This window comes from Schistocerca nitens, chromosome 2, assembly GCF_023898315.1.
Source record: "Schistocerca nitens isolate TAMUIC-IGC-003100 chromosome 2, iqSchNite1.1, whole genome shotgun sequence".
Taxonomy (NCBI): domain Eukaryota; kingdom Metazoa; phylum Arthropoda; class Insecta; order Orthoptera; family Acrididae; genus Schistocerca; species Schistocerca nitens.
Window position 1 is genome coordinate 274,033,463 of NC_064615.1, and position 19,804 is coordinate 274,053,266.

Below are 19,804 nucleotides of genomic sequence, written 5' to 3' on the forward strand. Positions count from 1 at the left end.
TCCCTTGCCGGTCTAGGAATGGTAGAACGATGGGTTCGATGACGGTTTGGATGTACCGTGCACTATTCAGTGTCCCCTCGACGATCACCAGTGGTGTACGGCCAGTGCAGGAGATCGCTCCCCACACCATGATGCCGGGTGTTGGCCCTGTGTGCCTCGGTCGTATGCAGTCCTGATTGTGGCGCTCACCTGCACGGCGCCAAACACGCATACGACCATCATTGGCACCAAGGCAGAAGCGACTCTCATCGCTGAAGACGACACGTCTCCATTCGTCCCTCCATTCACGCCTGTCGCGACACCACTGGAGGCGGGCTGCACGATGTTGGGGCGTGAGCGGAAGACGGCCTAACGGTGTGCGGGACCGTAGCCCAGCTTCATGGAGACGGTTGCGAATGGTCCTCGCCGATACCCCAGGAGCAACAGTGTCCCTAATTTGCTGGGAAGTGGCGGTGCGGTCCCCTACGGCACTGCGTAGGATCCTACGTTCTTGGCGTGCATCCGTGCGTCGCTGCGGTCCGGTCCCAGATCGACGGGCACGTGCACCTTCCGCCGACCACTGGCGACAACATCGATGTACTGTGGAGACCTCACGCCCCACGTGTTGAGCAATTCGGCGGTACGTCCACCCGGCCTCCCGCATGCCCACTATACGCCCTCGCTCAAAGTCCGTCAACTGCACATACGGTTCACGTCCACGCTGTCGCGGCATGCTACCAGTGTTAAAGACTGCGATGGAGCTCCGTATGCCACGGCAAACTGGCTGACACTGACGGCGGCGGTGCACAAATGCTGCGCAGCTAGCGCCATTCGACGGCCAACACCGCGGTTCCTGGTGTGTCCGCTGTGCCGTGCGTGTGATCATTGCTTGTACAGCCCTCTCGCAGTGTCCGGAGCAAGTATGGTGGGTCTGACACACCGGTGTCAATGTGTTCTTTTTTCCATTTCCAGGAGTGTATACTGTTAATCAAGAAATTTAACTGTTGTATGTCACCTTACCTGGGACTGGGATCTGTTCTGTAAATTGGACACGAAACACCACCACACTCCAACGAGTCTTGGTAAGATAACTAGCCATGAGAAACACAGATAAAAACTTAAAATGTTCTGGCAATAAACTGTCTCTCAGTAACGAACAGTACCTGTACTAAAACAAAAAAAAAACTAATATCCATTATACAGTATCACTTCATAAGCGAGGAGCGCAGTTGATTTGTAAATGAGGTAACTTTAACTATTCACTCTCGAAAGACAGATAGTGTAGAAATGTTCGTCAAATTATAATACTAACAGCTACGATTAATAAATGTTTTCATTTGGATTATATAATTCACTCCATAAAGCAGAGCGTAGGTGAAACAATGGGGCCCTGAATCTGTCACTGTCTTACTAAGTTGTAGCCAGCTGTATTAACGAGGGCACACATGTCTCAAAAGCGATTACTACAGTTCATAAATACTTTAACTGCGAAAATTATTGAAGTAGAGGCCCAGCATTAGATGGGGAGAGCCAGAGACTGTCCTGTACATGGAATAGTTGCAGAACTGCCACTCCAAACAAGAGACAATGAAGATACATACATAAATGTGTTACCGCAAGAATAAAATCACTGTTACAAAGCTGCACGATAAAAAATAAGAGTATGCCCTTCAACTGTAGTGGTGTGCAAATGTCTTGTGATCATAAAGCTATTTTGTTATAAACAGCAAAATTTTTGATAGAAATGAAAATGAAATAATGTATTTAAGCCTTTTTCTTTGTGATTGTTCTTTTGGAATTCTTTTATTTACAGGGCTATTCAAAAAAAGGAACAGATTTCAAACATTTATTGCTTCCCAACTACGAAAGATAGAAACACAATTCCAACGTTCCTGGAAAGAGAAAAGTTCAAATTTTTATGCATTAAATGTGAGCAACTGCTTAGAGAAATTCTCTAAGCTCGTCCAACGTTACCTGAATGACACCATTTCAGAACGTTGGACTGGAAGAGGAGGAGCAGAAGATGAACTTCGTCGTGGGTGCCTTCCCAGATCTCCAGACCTCACATCTTCTGCGTTTTATCTGTGGGGTTACGTAAATGACAGTGTTTTTATCACCCCTGTGCCTAACACTGTTGAAATTCTGCGACATCGCATTGTTGAAGCTGTGAATTCTATAACGAGTGACCAGCTGCTTCGTATGTGGCAGGAAATGAGCCACCGTTTCGATATTCGTCGTGTAAGACATGGTGCTCACATTGAATGCATAAAAATTTGAACTTTCCTCTTTCCAGGAACGCTGGAACTGTATTTCTATCTTCTGCAGTTTCGAATCAATAAACGTTTGAAATCCTCCTTTTTGAGAAGTCCTGAACTGTTGATCACGAGAAGCATTTCATACCAAAGAATAACTAAACACTTGAGAAATTTAAGCTCCCCAAAAGTAAACAAATACTTTCAACAGAGTAGTGATTCTGTAGTTCATAAGAAATTGGACACTCGGATTTTATGGCATCATAAAGAACAGGAACCTGTGCGAGTAAGTGATTAAGGAGAAATCATTGATCTCGACACCAAATTCCTGAAATTATATCAATTGTTGTTTTCATTTTTAAGCAACTTACTGGTCCATGCAGATAAATACAATATTAAGTTTCAGTTGTAGTGACGATGGTGTTGGTGATGATCTTCTTGACACAAGTATGACATCGTCTTACCTGAACATAACTCTTGATGTTCAACTGATCTATTTTAGATATTATCTTACTGACACCGACAATCATAAAATGACTTTTATCTTAATAATATTAATATTTATATATGTGTTTGGGGAGAGAGAGAGAGAGAGAGAGAGAGAGAGAGAGAGAGAGAGAGAGAGAGAGAGAGAGAGAGAGTGGTTTTTGATTTAGATTTTTACTTTAAGTCGTAACTGGTACCTGAATTTTGGTTGCTGCCTCCTTGAATGATCAGCATGTGCACCAGTTGGTGACGTATTATAATTTGGAGGAAGTTATTGTTCTTCAAGGTTTAAATTACGACACTGTTAGTTACTTGGCCGTATTGTGGATAGCTTTGAGCCCAAGTTTTCGTAGCTTTTCATACCTAAGGGACCACTGTTGTAAGTAAATAAGACCAAACAGCAATCTGCTTTTCGTGAGAAAAGGAGATTGCTTGGCACACAAACTTCCTTCAAACTACACGTCCTGCTGCATCAAAATTTGTCAGTGGAGTTCAGCACTATACTATTATACAAGAACATAATTCAATTACTGCAATTAAGAAATTATAAGAGGTTGTTACGAATTGAATGAAAACTATAGAGAATGCATTTCCTGTCCTGTATTTTAGTGAACTTTGTACACTTACAGTTCTGTCGATTGATAGCCGGCGACGACAATGAAGTTCACATCCTTTTCTTCACTTCCAGAAAATTTGTGTACGTAAATGTTTGACAACTATTACGCATACTTTACTCGGTTTTGTCACTGAAACAGCAATTTCCATTAAATGTAAAAAAAACGTTCTGAGCGATGGCCTAGCAACAACTCCTCTTTCCACAAGATACAGATTAACAAGCCTCTTTTTTTTATAATTTTTTTTTAGTCCATACTCAAAGATTCGCAACTACTATCGTTGCGGGGATTGCGCGCTAAAGAGTTTCTTGCTGTACAGCTGCGCTTCACTTTCAAGTACTTTTTGAATCAAATTTACATTTACGGTATTTACGTACATTACTCAGCTTCTCAGAATAAAATCAGGCACAAATTAGTTTTAAAAAAAGGCCAGTGAGGCTCACATAACATTACAAACTTCACGCTTCAGGGCATATCAGTAAATACTGTGATGTAATAGCTAATACACATCCACATATCAGGCATAATTAATCCAACTTCATGCTTCCCTTATTTCAAGCAGCCCGTAGCAGGCCAACTGTTTGCCAGCTAGCCACCGACTAAGTCTCTCACAGAGACTTCTTACAGTACTTCGCGCCAAACCACCTTCTACCTTCCTGCCTACATAGCATCGTTGCGGAAGGACTTCCCTCCAGATTTTACATCTGTACAACCCATGTACCCAATGCATGAACCAGCCTTTATAATATCATTTTAACGTATTCATATAATAAAAAAACATTTTTGAAAACTACATTCACAAATTAACTCTGTTAAATAACTTCACAGAAAAGACGACCAGTTATTTGTATATGTGATGAACCGAAGAACATAGTAACATAGACATTGTATTATGCAGGTGGTCCAAAAGTTTTTTAACGTCACTTAAAATATACAGGGTGTCTCCGCAAGACCGTGTAAAAATGTAACAGGACACACAGGATGCTCGACTGAACAATTTTAGGCAGGGAACATGGGGACGCAGAAACCAGCTAAGGAGATATGAAAGTAAACTTGTCTGCTGCTTTGACCAGCATTACTGTTTTTTACCTTATTTAAACTAATAAGCGTACAAGTTTACGCGTACTGCGCTGTTTATTCACGTATACATTTTTTATTTCCTGCAAGGAAACAAAGACAATCTCATTGGGCCGTATCTTCTACCTTGCCGTCTGAATGGCGACCTGTACTAGAGGCTCGTGCAACGAGATCTCAGTCGTTGGAGAATGTACCCTTGGCTGTTAGTGAGAGGATGTGGATACAACATGATGGTGTGTCGCCTCACTTCAGTGTGGGTGTCCGCAACCATCTGTGTTGTATTTCCTGGTCGCTGGATTGGGAGGGGAGATTCTGTTCCATGACCTGCGACGTCGCCTTACCCGAGTTGTATGGGGATAGCTAAAGTCACTTGCGTGTGGGATCCCAGTGGATACGGAGATCGACATAGTTGTCAGAATTATAGCTGCCTGCCATGTGAAACGAAACACATCGGGGATATTTGTCAGGGTGCGACAGAATCTTATACGTCGATGTCATGCTTGCATTTAGGTTGATTGCAGTCAGATTCACCACATTTTGTAAGATACAGTACGAATAGTACGTTCATTGTGTCAGTGATGACATTTGCAGTTAACTGTAACTAATGTAAATAAAAAGTACGCAGTAATGTGATTTTATTCCTATTATCTCCTTAAGCTGGCTTCCCTGACACTAGGTTCCCTACCCCTAACTGTTCACCGAAGCGTCCTCTATCTCCTTTTAAAATTTCGCAAGCTCTTACGGAAACAGCGCGTAGGTAGATAAAAATTGACACACACACTAGAAGTGACATGGGGTTTTACTGAAACCAAAAGAGGCGCACAGAATGACCAACAGATGGCGCTTCATATGATCCAAAATCAATAATTAGTATAGCGTCAGATTTTTTTTTGTTTTGTTTTAGCAAAGGCGATGTTCTCTATCACAAATGCTCAGCATGTCAGCCGTCATTCATCAACAGTACCTGTAGTCAAAGGACAATGTTGTGAACAGCACTGTACGGCACATGAGTAGGCACGGTGCGAAGCCGCCGTCGGATGTTGTCTTTCAACATCCCAAATGAGGCTGGACGATCGCGGGAGAGTTGCGGCTGCAGTTAACCCCACCACCAATAATCATACGGATTGAGGTCTGGAGAATTGGGAGGCCAAGCACGACGCAAGTGGCGGCTCAGCACGCGATCCTCACCAAACTACACCCATGATCATAAATTAGGGATAACGCTGATACATGGTGAAACAACACTCTGGTGGGCAGTTTGCAGGTTTAAATCACCTCAGGGTATGACCATGCGGTGCATTTGACTTGCGGTCGTCGTACGGTGGCGCTGGCAGCAATCTACATACGCAGAGGTGTGTTAGTGCATGGCAGAGTACGGTGCAGCGAGTAAGTGTGCAGACGTTTTCAGACGTGCTAATGGTGACTGTGTGTTGAAAATGGCTCAAAGAACACATACTGATGACGTTATGAGGGGTAGAATACTAGGGCGACTGGAGGCTGGTCAAACACAGCAGGTCGTAACACGGGCCCTCCGTGTGGCACTAAGTGTGATCTCAAGATTATGGCAAAGATTCCAGCAGATAGAAAACGTGTCCAGGCGCTACAGTACGGAACTTCCACAGTCAACAACACCACAAGAATACCGATATCTCACCATCACTGCCCGCAGGCGGCCACGGAGTACTGCAGGCAGCCTTGCTCCGGACCTTGCCGCAGCCACTGGAACAGTTGTCTCCAGACACTCAGTCTACAGACGACTGAACAGACATGGTTTATTCGCCCGGAGACCTGCAAGGTGCATTCCACTGACCCCTGGTCACAGGAGAGCCCGTAAAGCCTGGTGTCAAGAACACAGTACATGGTCATTGGAACAGTGGTCCCAGGTTATGTTCACGGACGAGTCCAGGTATAGTCTGAAAAGTGATTCTCGCCGGGGTTTCATGTGGCGTGAACTAGGAACCAGATACCAACCCCTTAATGTCCTTGAAAGGGACGTGTATGGAGGTCGTGATTTGATGGTGTGGGGTGGGATTATGATTGGTGTACGTACATCCTTGCATGTCTTGGACAGAGGAACTGTAACAGGTCAGGTGTAATGGGACGTCAATTTGCACCAGTATGTCCGCCTTTTCAGGGGTGCAGTGGGTCCCACCTTCCTCCTGATGGATGATAACGCACAGCCCCACAGAGCTGCCATGGTGGAGGAGTACCTTGAAACAGAAGATATAAGGCCAATGGAGTGGCCTGCCTGTTCTCCAGACCTAAACCCCCAACGAGCACCTTTGGAACGCTCTCGTTCGACGTATCGCTGCACGTCTTCAAACCGCTACGACACTTCAGGAGCTCCGACAGGCACTGGTTCAAGAATGGGAGGCTATAGCCCATCAGCTGCTAGACCACCTGAGTCAGAGTATGCCAACCCGTTGTACGGCCTGTGTACATGTTCATGGTCTTCATATCCCAAATTGATGTCGGTGTAAATGCAAAGGAAACAGTGGCGTTTTGTAGCACATGTGTTTCGGGACAGTTTTCTCAACTTATCACCAATACCGTGGACTTACAGACCTGAGTCGTGTGTGTTCTCTATGTGCCTATGCTATTAGTGCCAGTTTCGTGTAGTGCCACGTTGTGTGGCACCCCGTAATGCAATTATCCTTAATTTATGAGCATGAGTGTGTGTGCGCAGATCTTTCACACGCGTAGCAATGTGGGGTTGAGCCATCCTGCATAGAAGTCTTACTTTCCAGCAGGTGTTACCGTCCATCTCTACTCCAGTCCACTCCTGTTGCCTACACTCTTTTATTACTTTCTCTAAGATGAGGGCTAGTAGAAATCCTTGGGTAACAGAAGAAATATTGAATTAAATTGATGAAAAGAGGAAATACACAAATGCAGTAAATGAAGCAGGCATAAAGGAATACAAACGTCTCAAAAATGAGATCGACAGGAAGTGCAAAATGGCTAAGCAGGGATGGCTAGAGGACAAATGTAAGGATGTAGAGGCTTGTCTCACTAGGGGTAAGATAGATACTGCCTACAGGAAAATTAAAGAGACCTTTGGAGAAAAGACAACAACTTGCATGAATATCAAGAAGTCAGGTGGAAACCCAGCTCTAAGCAAATAAGGGAAAGCAGAAAGGTGGAAGGAGTATATAGAGGGTCTATACAGGGGCGATGGTTCTTGAGGACAATATTATGAAAATGGAAGAGGATGTAGATGTAGATGAAATGGGAGATAATATACTGCGTGAAGAGTTTGACAGAGCACTGAAAGACCTGAGTCGAAACAAGGCCCCAGGAGTAGACAACATTCCATTGGAACTACTGACGGCCTTGGGAGAGCCAGTCCTGACAAAACTCTACAATCTGGTGAGCAAGATGTATGAGACAGGCGAAATACCCTCAGACTTCAAGAAGAATATAATAATTCCAATCCCAAAGAAAGCAGGTGTTGACAGATGTGAAAATTACCGAACTATCAGTTTAATAAGTCACGGCTGCCCGCATCTCGTGGTCGTGCGGTAGCGTTCTCGCTTCCCACGCCCGGGTTCCCGGGTTCGATTCCCGGCGGGGTCAGGGATTTTCTCTGCCTCGTGATGGCTGGGTGTTGTGTGCTGTCCTTAGGTTAGTTAGGTTTAAGTAGTTTTAAGTTCTAGGGGACTGATGACCATAGATGTTAAGTCCCATAGTGCTCAGAGCCATTTGAACCATTTTGAAGTCACGGCTGCAAAATACTAACGCGAATTCTTTACAGACGAATGGAAAAACCGGTAGAAGCCGACCTCGGGGAAGATCAGTTTGGATTCCGTAGAAATGTTGGAACACGTGAGGCAATACTGACCTTACGACTTATCTTAGAAGAAAGATTAAGGAAAGGCAAACCTACGTTTCTAGCATTTGTAGACTTAGAGAAAGCTTGTGACAATGTTGACTGGAATACTCTCTTTCAAATTCTAAAGGTGGCAGGGGTAAAATACAGGGAGCGAAAGGCTATTTACAATTTGTACAGAAAGCAGATGGCAGTTATAAGAGTCGAGGGATATGAAAGGGAAGCAGTGGTTGGGAAGGGAGTGAGACAGGGTTGTAGATTCTCCACGATGCTCAATCTGTATATTGAGCAAGCAGTAAAGGAAACAAAAGAAAAATTTGGAGTAGGCATTAAAATCCATGGAGAAGCAATAAAAACTTTGAGGTTTGCCGATGACATTGTAATTCTGTCAGAGGCAGCAAAGGACTTGGAAGAGCAGTTGAACGGAATGGACAGTGTCTTGACAGGAGGGTATAAGAAGAACATTAACAAAAGGAAAACGAGGATAATGGAATGTAGACGTATTAAGTCGGGTGATGCTGAGGGAATCAGGTTAGGAAATGAGACACTTAAAGTAGTAAAAGAGTTTTGCTATTTGGGGAGCAAAATACCTGATGATGGTCGAAGTAGAGAGGATATAAAATGTCGACTGGAAATGGCAAGGAAAGCGTTTCTGAAGAAGAGAAATTTGTTAACATCGAGTATTGATTTAAGTGTCAGGAAGTCGTTTCTGAAAGTATTTGTATGGAGTGTAGCCATGAATGGAAGTGAAACATGGACGATAAATAGTTTAGAAAAGAAGAGAATAGAAGCTTTCGAAATGTGGTGCTACAGAAGAATGCTGAAGATTAGATGGGTAGATCACATAACTAATGAGGAGGTATTGAATAGAATTGGGGAGAAGAGGAGTTTGTGGCACAACTTGACTAGAAGAAGGGATCGGTTGGTAGGACATGTTCTGAGGCATCAAGGGATCACCAATTTAGTACTGGAGGGCAGCGTGGAGGGTGAAAATCGTAGAGGGAGAGCAAGAGATGAATACACTGGACAGATTCAGAAGGATGTAGGTTGCAGTAGGTACTGGGAGATGAAGAAGCTTGCTCAGGATAGAGTAGCATGGAGAGCTGCATCAAACCAGTCTCAGGACTGAAGACAACAACAACAACAACAACAACAACATGACATTGGACAGAACACATGAGAGAGCATCCCATTTTAGAACACACTAATTCACTGAATCAAGGGGATTCAGTGAATTATTGTGTTCTGAAATATTAACGGACTTTTGGGTTATCCTGCACATAACAAAACAAGTTACATGAAGCAACCACCACTGGTGTCGAACATTTGTGTTACAAGAGGTACTTACCGTGTCATGTGAGATGTTGAGAATAATTGTGCCGAGATATCACGGGAGTGGTGGGTGTCTCGGGCACTCTGGATCCGGAGCCACGATGTCAGTCAGAGGGGTGAGTGGCTGAGAGGTGCTTGTGTCTTGTGGTCGGCAGGTGGCGGCGCTCCTGCGGCGGTGCCAGCGCGCCGACGGCGTCGCGACGGTGGGCGACAAGCGGCGCCTGTTCGAGGCGCTGTGCCGGCGCCGCGCCAGGTCCCAGGACGCGCTCACCAGAGCCCTGCCGCCCGCGCTGCCAGGTCTGTAAACACCCTGCAGCTGTACTCATCGACCCGAAATATTCAAACTGTTGCCACAGATTTATTTTCATTTATTTATTTATATAATCTCAACTAATAACGGTGGTTAGTCCTTCTCTTCATACAGGGTGACAATTATTGAATTATATGAAACAAAATCGTCATACCTGCTGAAGGGTTTGCGTTAGGACGTTGACACTGCACGGTTGGCCGCGGCCGTGATGGGAATTAGTATGCGCATGCGTGGTTTGGTTCAGCGACGGGTTCGTCAAGAAGCGAGATTGGCGCATCTGGGGGACAGAGAATCGGCATTTCGCGATAGAGTAGTATCTTCACCCTCAGCGGTTCACTGTATAGTGCGTAATGTCGAGTCACGGAATAATCGGTGCGATACCTTGATGGCACGGTGATTACCGAGCCGTACGTGAAGGTTTTTAGAAGATGATTTCATCCCCATTATCCAAAGTGACCCCGATTTCGACAATATGCGGTTCACGCAAGGCGGAGCTCGACCCCATCGAAGAAGGTGAGTGTTTGGTGTCCCGGAGGAGCACTTTGGGAACTGTTTTCTGGCTCTAGGGTTCCCAGAGGCCACTGGCATGGACCTCGATTGGCAGTCATATCCTCCGGATCTGAACACATCCGACTCCTTTTTTTGGGGCTATATTAGACAAGGTGTACGGAAATAATCTCAAAACCACTGCCGAGCTGAAAACAGCCATTGACAGCATCGATGTTCCGATAGTTCAGCGGGTCATACAGAATCTTGCTATTCGACTGCGCATTATGATCACCAATGATGGCAAGCATATCGAACATATCATAACCTAAATCCGGATATCTGTAATGACATTTACATGTTGAATAAAGTGCGTGCACGCCGTAGTTCGTAACAAATTTACGTTTTTCCGTATAGTTAAATAATTGTCACCCTTTAGGATCAGCGTTTCACACATACAGACCATTTTCTACATCATGCTTACCTAAGAAATAGCAATAATTTTAATATGAACAACAGTACTAAAATGGTTAGAGTGCCTACAGACAGAATGTGAATAAATAATGCTGACTAAGAGCTAATACTGGCGGTATTTCTACTACTGGTGCTACCAATAATAATAATGATGTAGATGATGATGATGATGATGATGATGATGATGATGATGATGAGGTGATAGATGTACAAAGAATTTATTGGTATGCAAACTAAGGATAGTGGCAAATATAAGAACAATTTATGAGTGTACAAAATAGACATTTTCTGATATAGCGAGTTCTGGGAAGGGGAAGTTTAAGAAGACTGCATCAGCTAAGTACGCTGGGAAATGAGAAAGACCTGGTTAGGAAGAGGTAACTAGCGCGGACAGGGACAGAGGCAGACATTATTGCGGCTTCAGTGGATATGTCGCTGTGTGTCTCCTGAAGCTGGAGATGTTACCCAGTTCTCTAATATGACGTGAGAGGTAATTCCAGAGTGGGTTACTACTATCGAGACGGGCTTGGAGAAAGTGGCTGAACGATGGAGTGGTACAGAAAAGGTTTTGTTCTAATGCGAACGGGTGTTTCTACCATGTTGTTCAGACAAGAGAGTTAAAATCGAGGAGAGATATAAGGGACAGTGTTCATTGATAGGACAGTAGAGAAAACAGAGGATATGGAAATCTCTGCGCTTGTCTAAACGCAGCCAGGATGGTGGAATATGATCAAAGAGTGCAACGTCACAGGTATATCGAACACAGGGATACAAAACCAGTTCCAGGCGCCGTCAGCTTTTCTGACAAAGACCTTGCAGGCCAACATCGCTGTAATCGATAGTTGGAAGTATGGGTTTGTACAGTTTACTTTTCAGGTCAGAATGGAAGAGCTTTTATATTTTTTTAGGCCAAGGAGAGATGCTGATGCCTTCCTGCACGTTGCATTTACGTGCTTGGTTCAATTTACATTTGCGTTCCAGAATGAGATTTTCACTCTGCAGCGGAGTGTGCGCTGATATGAAACTTCCTGGCAGATTAAAACTGTGTGCCGGCCGAGACTCGAACTCGGGACCTTCGCCTTTCGCTGGCAAGTGCTCCTTTCTTTCAGGAGTGCTAGTTCTGTAAGGTTCGCAGGAGAGCTTCTGTAAAGTTTGGAAGGTAGGAGACGAGATACTGGCAGAAGTAAAGCTGTGAGGACGGGGCGTGAGTCGTGCTTGGGTAGCTCAGTTGGTAGAGTACTTGCCCGCGAAAGGCAAAGGCCCCAAGTTCGAGTCTCGGTCCGGCACACCGTTTTAATCTGCCAGGAAGTTTTACATTTTCTATTTATTATCACCCCTAGGCTGTGTTGGAGGAGAGAAGTTGATGTTTGTCCCACTTAGCGTTAAGATAGTATGAATTCCAGATACTTCGGGCTAATGAGCCTAGAATGACCAACAAGTACCGCTGCTGTTTTGGATGGATGAAGCTTGCATCCATTTTGATAGTGCACACAGGTGAATATTGAGATTCTCGATAGGTATCTTCAGTTTTATTAATTTTGCACTTAGATACTACTGGAGGTCATCAGCGCACAGATGATAATTCCAGTAGGACAAAACTGATGACACGTAATTTACGTAGGATGAAAGAAGTGTAGGTTTATGGTGCGGACACGACATGTCGCTGGAGAGACCTCAGGTATGAGCGAAACCATTGCAGAATACTGGGCGAGAAATTTAGGATGCTAAGTTTGCCAAGTAAAATGTCGGTGATAAGGGTGTCAAAGGCTTTGCTGAAGTCTAAGAAGAACATGACAATCGCCTCTTGTCCCTCCATCGCAAGCTTAAGGACGTCTGCTACCTTTATTAAGGCAGATGTTGTACTGCGATGGTCACAAAAACCTCACTGATATCTTTCTAGTAGGTTGTTGGCAGTTCAGAATTTTGTTGGCTGGTGGTATATTCGAAGGCTTTGGACAGTGCAGGAAAAATGCAAATAGGTCGGTAATCAGAGGATGCTGTCATGGCAGAGGATGGAGCAGAGGAAACGCATGTTTTTTAAACCGCTAGTACGCAGCGAAGAGTGGGGAGATTGACTTTGAGTGACATCTGGTGGACAGCTCACTTTCAGCTGCTATGGAGCGTAGATAATCGCATATTTGCTGTCGAGCAGTCTCTTAGAAGCAATGGTTCGGTCGTGACGGTTCAACGACTTTTCGTCGAATTTTAATGTAGAACGTAGAGGAACGACCTACTCCCATGGTTTGAGGCGTTTAGGAGTACCGGACCAATGATGTGGAAAGAAAACAACCTGGTCTTCCCCGTTCAGTCCGAACTCCGGGAAAAGAAAAACGTGAGAAGGGCAGTTCTTGCTAGTCCGAAACGATCTGGTATCCGGCAGACTTTTAGCGCTGGGTACGCCACTTCGTTCACTTCATCGTGTCTTACATGATGATCACAAATTTTACCCATACAAAATGATGATCGTCAAGCAGGTAAGTGAAAAGGATTTTCTGCAACTGAAAGAACTTTGCGACATAATGGAAGTCATTCTTACGGAAGATGCAAACATCTGAATAGTGAATAGTGAGTGACGAAGCCCATTTCCATCTAGATGGCCACGTTAATGTATAGAACCATCGGTGCTGGGCCTCGGAGAACCCACGTGCACTACACCTGATTAATGTTCGTAGATTTCAAAAAGGCAATAAAAATATTATTATTTAGTTTAAATATTTTTTTCGGTAAATAAAACCTCTGGAGTTTTTAAGTAGTTCCAAACACGCAATTCGCCTGCTCCAGCCTGCATTATTCCTTCTGTACATGTGCATCCTTCAGTGCGGCACATTTTCGGTTTTCAGGAAACATTATGCCTGGATAAATTACCTAGTTTTTATTCTGTAATGGTCTCTTTATCCGACAGCAGAGGTTGGAAGCAGCCACTACTGTCTACCTTTAACCTATGACTAAGCAGCATGTTATGACTGGTTTCACTGCCCTGAAACCTTCTCCTTTGTATTAAATTTGACTCGCGAATGAACAATAACGCGATCTCACTGCTTTCAGTGAAATTTGCGGCACTGAACCAACTTCCAAAGCATAACGAAATAATACAGGGGCATTTAACATAACTTAAACCGATACAAGTAGACATCAATATCTTCGGCTGTTCTACAACAATCTGTTAATGTATCACTCCTTGTACAAGTGATACGTGTCATGCAGATGTAATTGCATGCCGTGTTTTCCATCACCCAACGAATGCAAAATGACTGAATTGAAAGCAAAGTTTCGAAACATTCTTTGATGCAGTGTGACTCTTCAAGACGTCCACTCACCTTACTTAGCAGAAAATTGCACATGAAATCAGAAAACAATGTTGCTGCCGAAGCCAGTGTAAGAAATATTCCCTTTGCTGAAGCAATCGGAGATGTTTTTCAAATACAAGCGTCAATCAACACAAGTGCCAACAAACATGAAAGAACGCAAGACTGGAAAGTGACTTCGTGAGGAAAGTAATTCATGAGAGAGTTGAATATCAACTCGGTTATTAATCGGAAAATAGCTCATGAATAACACGTACAAACGTCGTCTAACGGACTGCGTGGGAGTAGATACAGATGTGTATAATCACACGTTTACAAAAGACAGGAACATAACCCCTACTCCTAATAATCCCCTTAATATTACTTAATCAGTGGAAAAGTATATGCTCGAATAACCCAATGGAAACAGATATTTATCCCCATACACACTAACAAAGTCGCGAGTAGAACAAAGAACTAACATTGCTCAAGTGGATCAAAATTGAAATAAAAAATCCTATGACATACAGGATGATTTTTTCCATCGTCTACGAACTCAAGGGATGGATCGATGAGACGATACGGAACAAAAAAGACCTAATGAACTTACGTCCTGAAATGCATGGTTTCCATGCTAGAGACCATTTATTCGGTCATACATTGTTACAGACTACGCGCTGTACCACGCAGCCACAGTGTGTATTGAAAATGACTTCCGTTACCGCATCGCATGCGTGTAACTGGCATTGCGGGTTCTGTCTCACCTGTTCACAACGGCGGGGCTGCGCCTGAACAGTGTCAAAGGCAACAGGAATACCTTGCTCCAGCGTCTCCACATCTGGAGTGGGTTCTGCATACACGATACTTTTGAGATGGCCCCATAACCAGAAATCGCATGGACTGAGATCCGGTGAACAAGCAGGCCATGTAACCGGACCCCTTCGTCTGGTCCATCGACCAGGGAAGACACGATTGAGATGCATCCGGACGTTAACGGCGAAGTGGGCTGGAGCACAATCATGTAGCAGCCACATAACGCTTCGAATCATCAATGGCACTTCTTCCGGCAGGGGACGCAAACTCACCCGCAAGAAACGCCGATAGTTCCGGCCTGTTCGGCGACGTGGAAGGAAGACTGGTCCCAAAATACGGTCGCCAATTAACCCGGCCCACACACTCCGGGAGCACCGATGCTGAAGATTCGCTGTCACCATACTAAGGGATTACTGCATACTGTCCCACAGATGACTGTTACGAAAGTTGAAGATACCTCTCCGTATAAAAGTGGCCTCATCTGCGAATAGGATGGAGGACAGAAATCCCGGAATCGTGGTTGCCTGGTGAAGAAAACATGTCCAGCGCGGTCGTCTGGCTTACCCTGTACGGGCATCCAACTGCCTGGTACTGACAGTGCTGTCGCCTTCCACAGCTTTAATCACATTTTCCTCCAAGTCTGGTGTCCGAACATTTAGGGTCCGTCCTACACGATTTCCTGCTTCCTGTAACAACCCTGCCAGAGACAAACGGCGAAACAAAGTTGCAAACATCGCTTTGGTTGTTGTCGGAGAGGATAGGTCTTCTGACACAATCTTGGTGCCTGCCGCCCACTGCCATTTGCCTTTCCGTAAGTAAACACCATGTCGGCAAGCTCTCGATTCGAATATGGAACCATTGCGTACAACATTGTATCACATCTACTACAAGTTGAGTCAGCAAGAGAAGTGAATCCGACACAATACCAACTACTATGGCCAGGAGAGGGCGCTAGGGCATGACGTATGAGGAACAGTACCACCCTCTAGGAGGAATCCACGCATACTGTAACAGTGGCTGCATGGTACAGCGCGTATTAGACCGCAGTCTCTGTACCAAAGCATGATTGAATAAATGGTCTATAGCATGGAAACCATGCGTTTCCGGACCTAAGTTCATTGGACCTTTCTTGTTCCGTATCCTCTCATCGATCAATCCCTGGAGTTCGTACACGGTGGAAAAAATCACTCTGTATACCTACGCCAATGCTGCGCGAGCAATAAACTGTCTCACCAATAATCCTGGACGATGTAGTTGTAAAAGTCGGCAGCAGCCAGGTGATATTCCAGACAAAAAAGGAGTGCCTTGTCTGTCCGACAACACTACACTAGCGATCTCAGAAGTCGGCGCCAAGCAACATGATTGGTTGGCGTGACTCCACGTTCTAAATATTCGTTGAAGGCTTGCTTTGCACTTCTCTTAGCAGACGTAAACATTGGCTACATCGTCTTTCAGTCAGACAAGTGCTTAGCATCTCGCATACGAATATATGACGTGGAAGTCGTTCATACCAGCCGGCTTTCTAGGTGAAGTCACTGGTTTCTACAGCATGGGATTACTGGAGGGTGAGATAAAATTAGAGAGGCCAAAGGAGCATCATGTGTGGCTGTGTCCTCGGGGAAAATGAGCCAGGCTGCTTTCACGGACCCGCCTGGAGTGGCCGAGCGGTTCTAGGCGCTTAAGTATGAAACCGCGCGACCGCTACGGTCGCAGGTTCGAATCCTGCCTCGGGCATGGATGTGTGTGATGTCCTTAGGTTAGTTAGGTTTAAGTAGTTCTAAGTTCTAGGGGACTGATGACCTCAGAAGTTAAGTCCCATAGTGCTCAGAGCCATTTTTTTTTTTTTTTTTTTTTTTTTTTTTTTTTTTTTTCACGGAGCACAAACATCCTCTTGCACAGCTCCCTGTTATGCTTTGGTTTGACAGCCTCCCATAACCTTATACACACATTTCGGTACTATGCTCCCATAAACGTTTTCCCCCCCACCCACCCACCCCTTACGAGCATAATCTGTTAGCAGCATACTGTGGCAGTCCCCAAAAGCGCTCAGCATCGTCTTTGCCGATGACGGTGGCTTTTTGTCGATTTCAGCGGTGCTGAACTTACATGTTTCCGCACTTTCAGAAGTTCTTTTCCTTAAAGTCATGATCATATATCCAGCAGTAATCCATGGTTATTAAGTTGGTAAAGAAGACATCTAGGCTGAGCTGACATGCAAAATCTCTCCTCCTTCCTCACTACGGTAGCCTTTTTGAATACGTGTGAGTAGTTGCGAAACCCAGCTATTGGCGACAATTTTCATGTTCAAAATTTCGTGAAAGATGGCCGATTTTCACGTTTATCATTATACCCTTCACTGTAATATGCTGGTCTTAGAGCTCCAAGGCCTGCTCCTTAGATTCTCAGTTCTTGACAGAGAAATAGTCTTTGTTCTGTCATTCACACTTCTTTGATCACAGCGGAGGTATCTGCACTCCCCAACAACTGTCTCGTGTGATGGTGCAATTCCACCACCGCAGCATGGATTGTTGAGAAGTTGTTCCTCTTTAAGTCTAGATGACGAATTATGTAACGATAAACCACGTCACAAGTGGGTTGCACCATTTAGTTTTACCTTCTCTAACGGTGTGCTGTCATACTGTGCCACGAGGATTTCAATGTGTACCACAACTGCAGACATGCACCTAATGACAAAATATTAATTACGAGCATAACTCTACGACGGCTTGCTGAGAAGTAATGCTCCGAATGTTTTATGTGAAAACTCGTAAAGCCTCATAGATAAAACAAACTTTATTAACATTCAACATATTCATTCTTCATGTCTACATATTTTTTTCTCAACATAGGCACCCTGGCAGACACACTTCGCAGCCTGGCAGGCACATTTCTCCCAAAATAAAAATGGTTCAAATGGCTCTAAGCACAATCGGACTTAACATCTGAGGTCATCAATCCGCTAGACTTAGAACTACTTAAACCTAACTAACCTAAGGACATCACACACATCCATGCCCGAGACAGGATTCGAACCTGCGACAACAGCAGCAGCGCGGTTCCGGACTGAAGCGCCTAGAACCGCTCGCCACAACGGCCGGCACATTTATCCCAACGAGAGACCAGTTTCTTGATAGTGTCACTGTAGGATGTTTGACTTTGTTGATGTTTCTAAATAATAGGAAAAGGAATTGGCTAAATTTCGGTTACACGATAAATCACGAAAATCGAAAGGGGAACAATCACATAGATTGGTAAAGCAAACCGACGACTAAGATTCATTGGCAGAGCACTTAGAAAATGCAACAGGTCTATTAATGAGACTGCCTGGGCGTCCTGTTCTGGAGTATTGCTGTGCAGTGCGGGGTCTGCATCAGAGAGGATCGACGGGGGACTTCAAAAAAGGTGAAAGAAGGCCTGCTCGTTTTTTACTATCGCGAAATAGGGGTGAGACCGCCACCAATATGGTACGTAAGTTGGGGTGGCAGTAATTAAAACAAAGGCGTTTTTCGTTGAGACGAGATCTTACCACGACCGTTCAATCACGAGCTTTCTCCATCCAATGCGAAAATATTCTGTTGGTGCCCATCTACGTAACGAGAGTGATGATTGTAATAAAGTAAATCAGAGCTCACATAGAAAGATCAAGTGTCTGTTTTGCCCACACACTGCTAAAGAGTGGAACTATTTTTTGGAGGTACGTGGATGACACTTTATTAGTGTGGCCTCATGGAGAAGACAAATTAATGTTTTTAGATCACCTCAACTCCAATCATGAGAACATTCGGTTTACCATGGAATTAGAGAAAAATGGTTGCCTCCCTTTCTTGAATATTCTAGTTAGACGGAAGAGTGATGGCTCTCTGGGGCATTCGCTTTATCGAAATCCCACACATACTGATTTGTATTTAAATTCGTCCAGCTGCCATCACCCATGGCAAACAATGAGTGTACTTAAAACACTTGTACACAGAGCTCATGTAGTGTCAGATGCAGATAGTTTGCCTGAAGAGCTTGCCCATCTGAAGAGGGTTTTCAAAGAGAATGGATATTCTACCCGGCAAATTAGCAAGGCACTTGCAATTAAGCCAAAGAAACAGGGAGTGGAGGAAGAAGAGAGCACGCCTACTAAATATTTAGCTTTTCTTCCCTTTGTTGGCAACATTTCCTTCAAAATTGCAAGAATCCTCCACGGTTTCGAAGTGAAAGTGATTTTCCGTCCACCAACGAAGATTTCCGATATGTTGGGATCAGTGAAAGACGATCTGGTATTGCGGAAGGCGGGAATTTATAAAATACCTTGTGTGGCATGTCATATATAGGACAAACATTGCCAAAAGTAGAAGAACGTTGGACTGAACATCACCGCTGTACTCGCCTTTTGCAACCTAGCAAGTCTGCAATTGCTGAGCATTGCATTTCCATTGGATACTCAATGGAGTATGACAAGACCACAATTTTGGCCACAGCAACATCCTTTTGGGACTCTGTCATACAAGAATCAGTGGAAAATCGCATGACAGACAATCTTATCAACCGTGACAATGGCTACCAGCTAGATAATGCGTGGATCCCCGTCATCTCTAAGATCTGCTCCAGACGAAGACGTCCGAGTACTCCGATGGCCGCGACAATTGACAACGCCGGAGGCAGCTGAGTTCTGCAGTTCCACCAGCGAGGGCGCTGCTGGCGGGCGGTGTGGTTCGTCTGTCCATATGATTTTTACGCATGCGCGGAATACTCGCTGCACGCTATATATTACGGAACGGAAGGCGTCTTCGTCAGTCTTCGATGGCTCACCTGAAGATGGCTGGCAGTTTTCCAGTCGAAATATCGTGGATGGAAGGTAACGACGACCGGCTGCAAGCCCG

The 19,804-nt window shown here is 44.6% G+C and overlaps 1 protein-coding gene across 1 annotated transcript in view; it reads left to right on the top strand.

Moving 5' to 3' along the window:
• LOC126234981 (uncharacterized) overlaps positions 1–19,804 on the top strand; it is a 551,742-nt gene that overhangs the window by 485,523 nt on the left and 46,415 nt on the right. Inside the window, exon 7 of the mRNA XM_049943720.1 lies at positions 9,725–9,866. Coding sequence (XP_049799677.1) covers positions 9,725–9,866 — 142 coding nt within the window. The remainder of the gene's footprint in view (positions 1–9,724; positions 9,867–19,804) is intronic.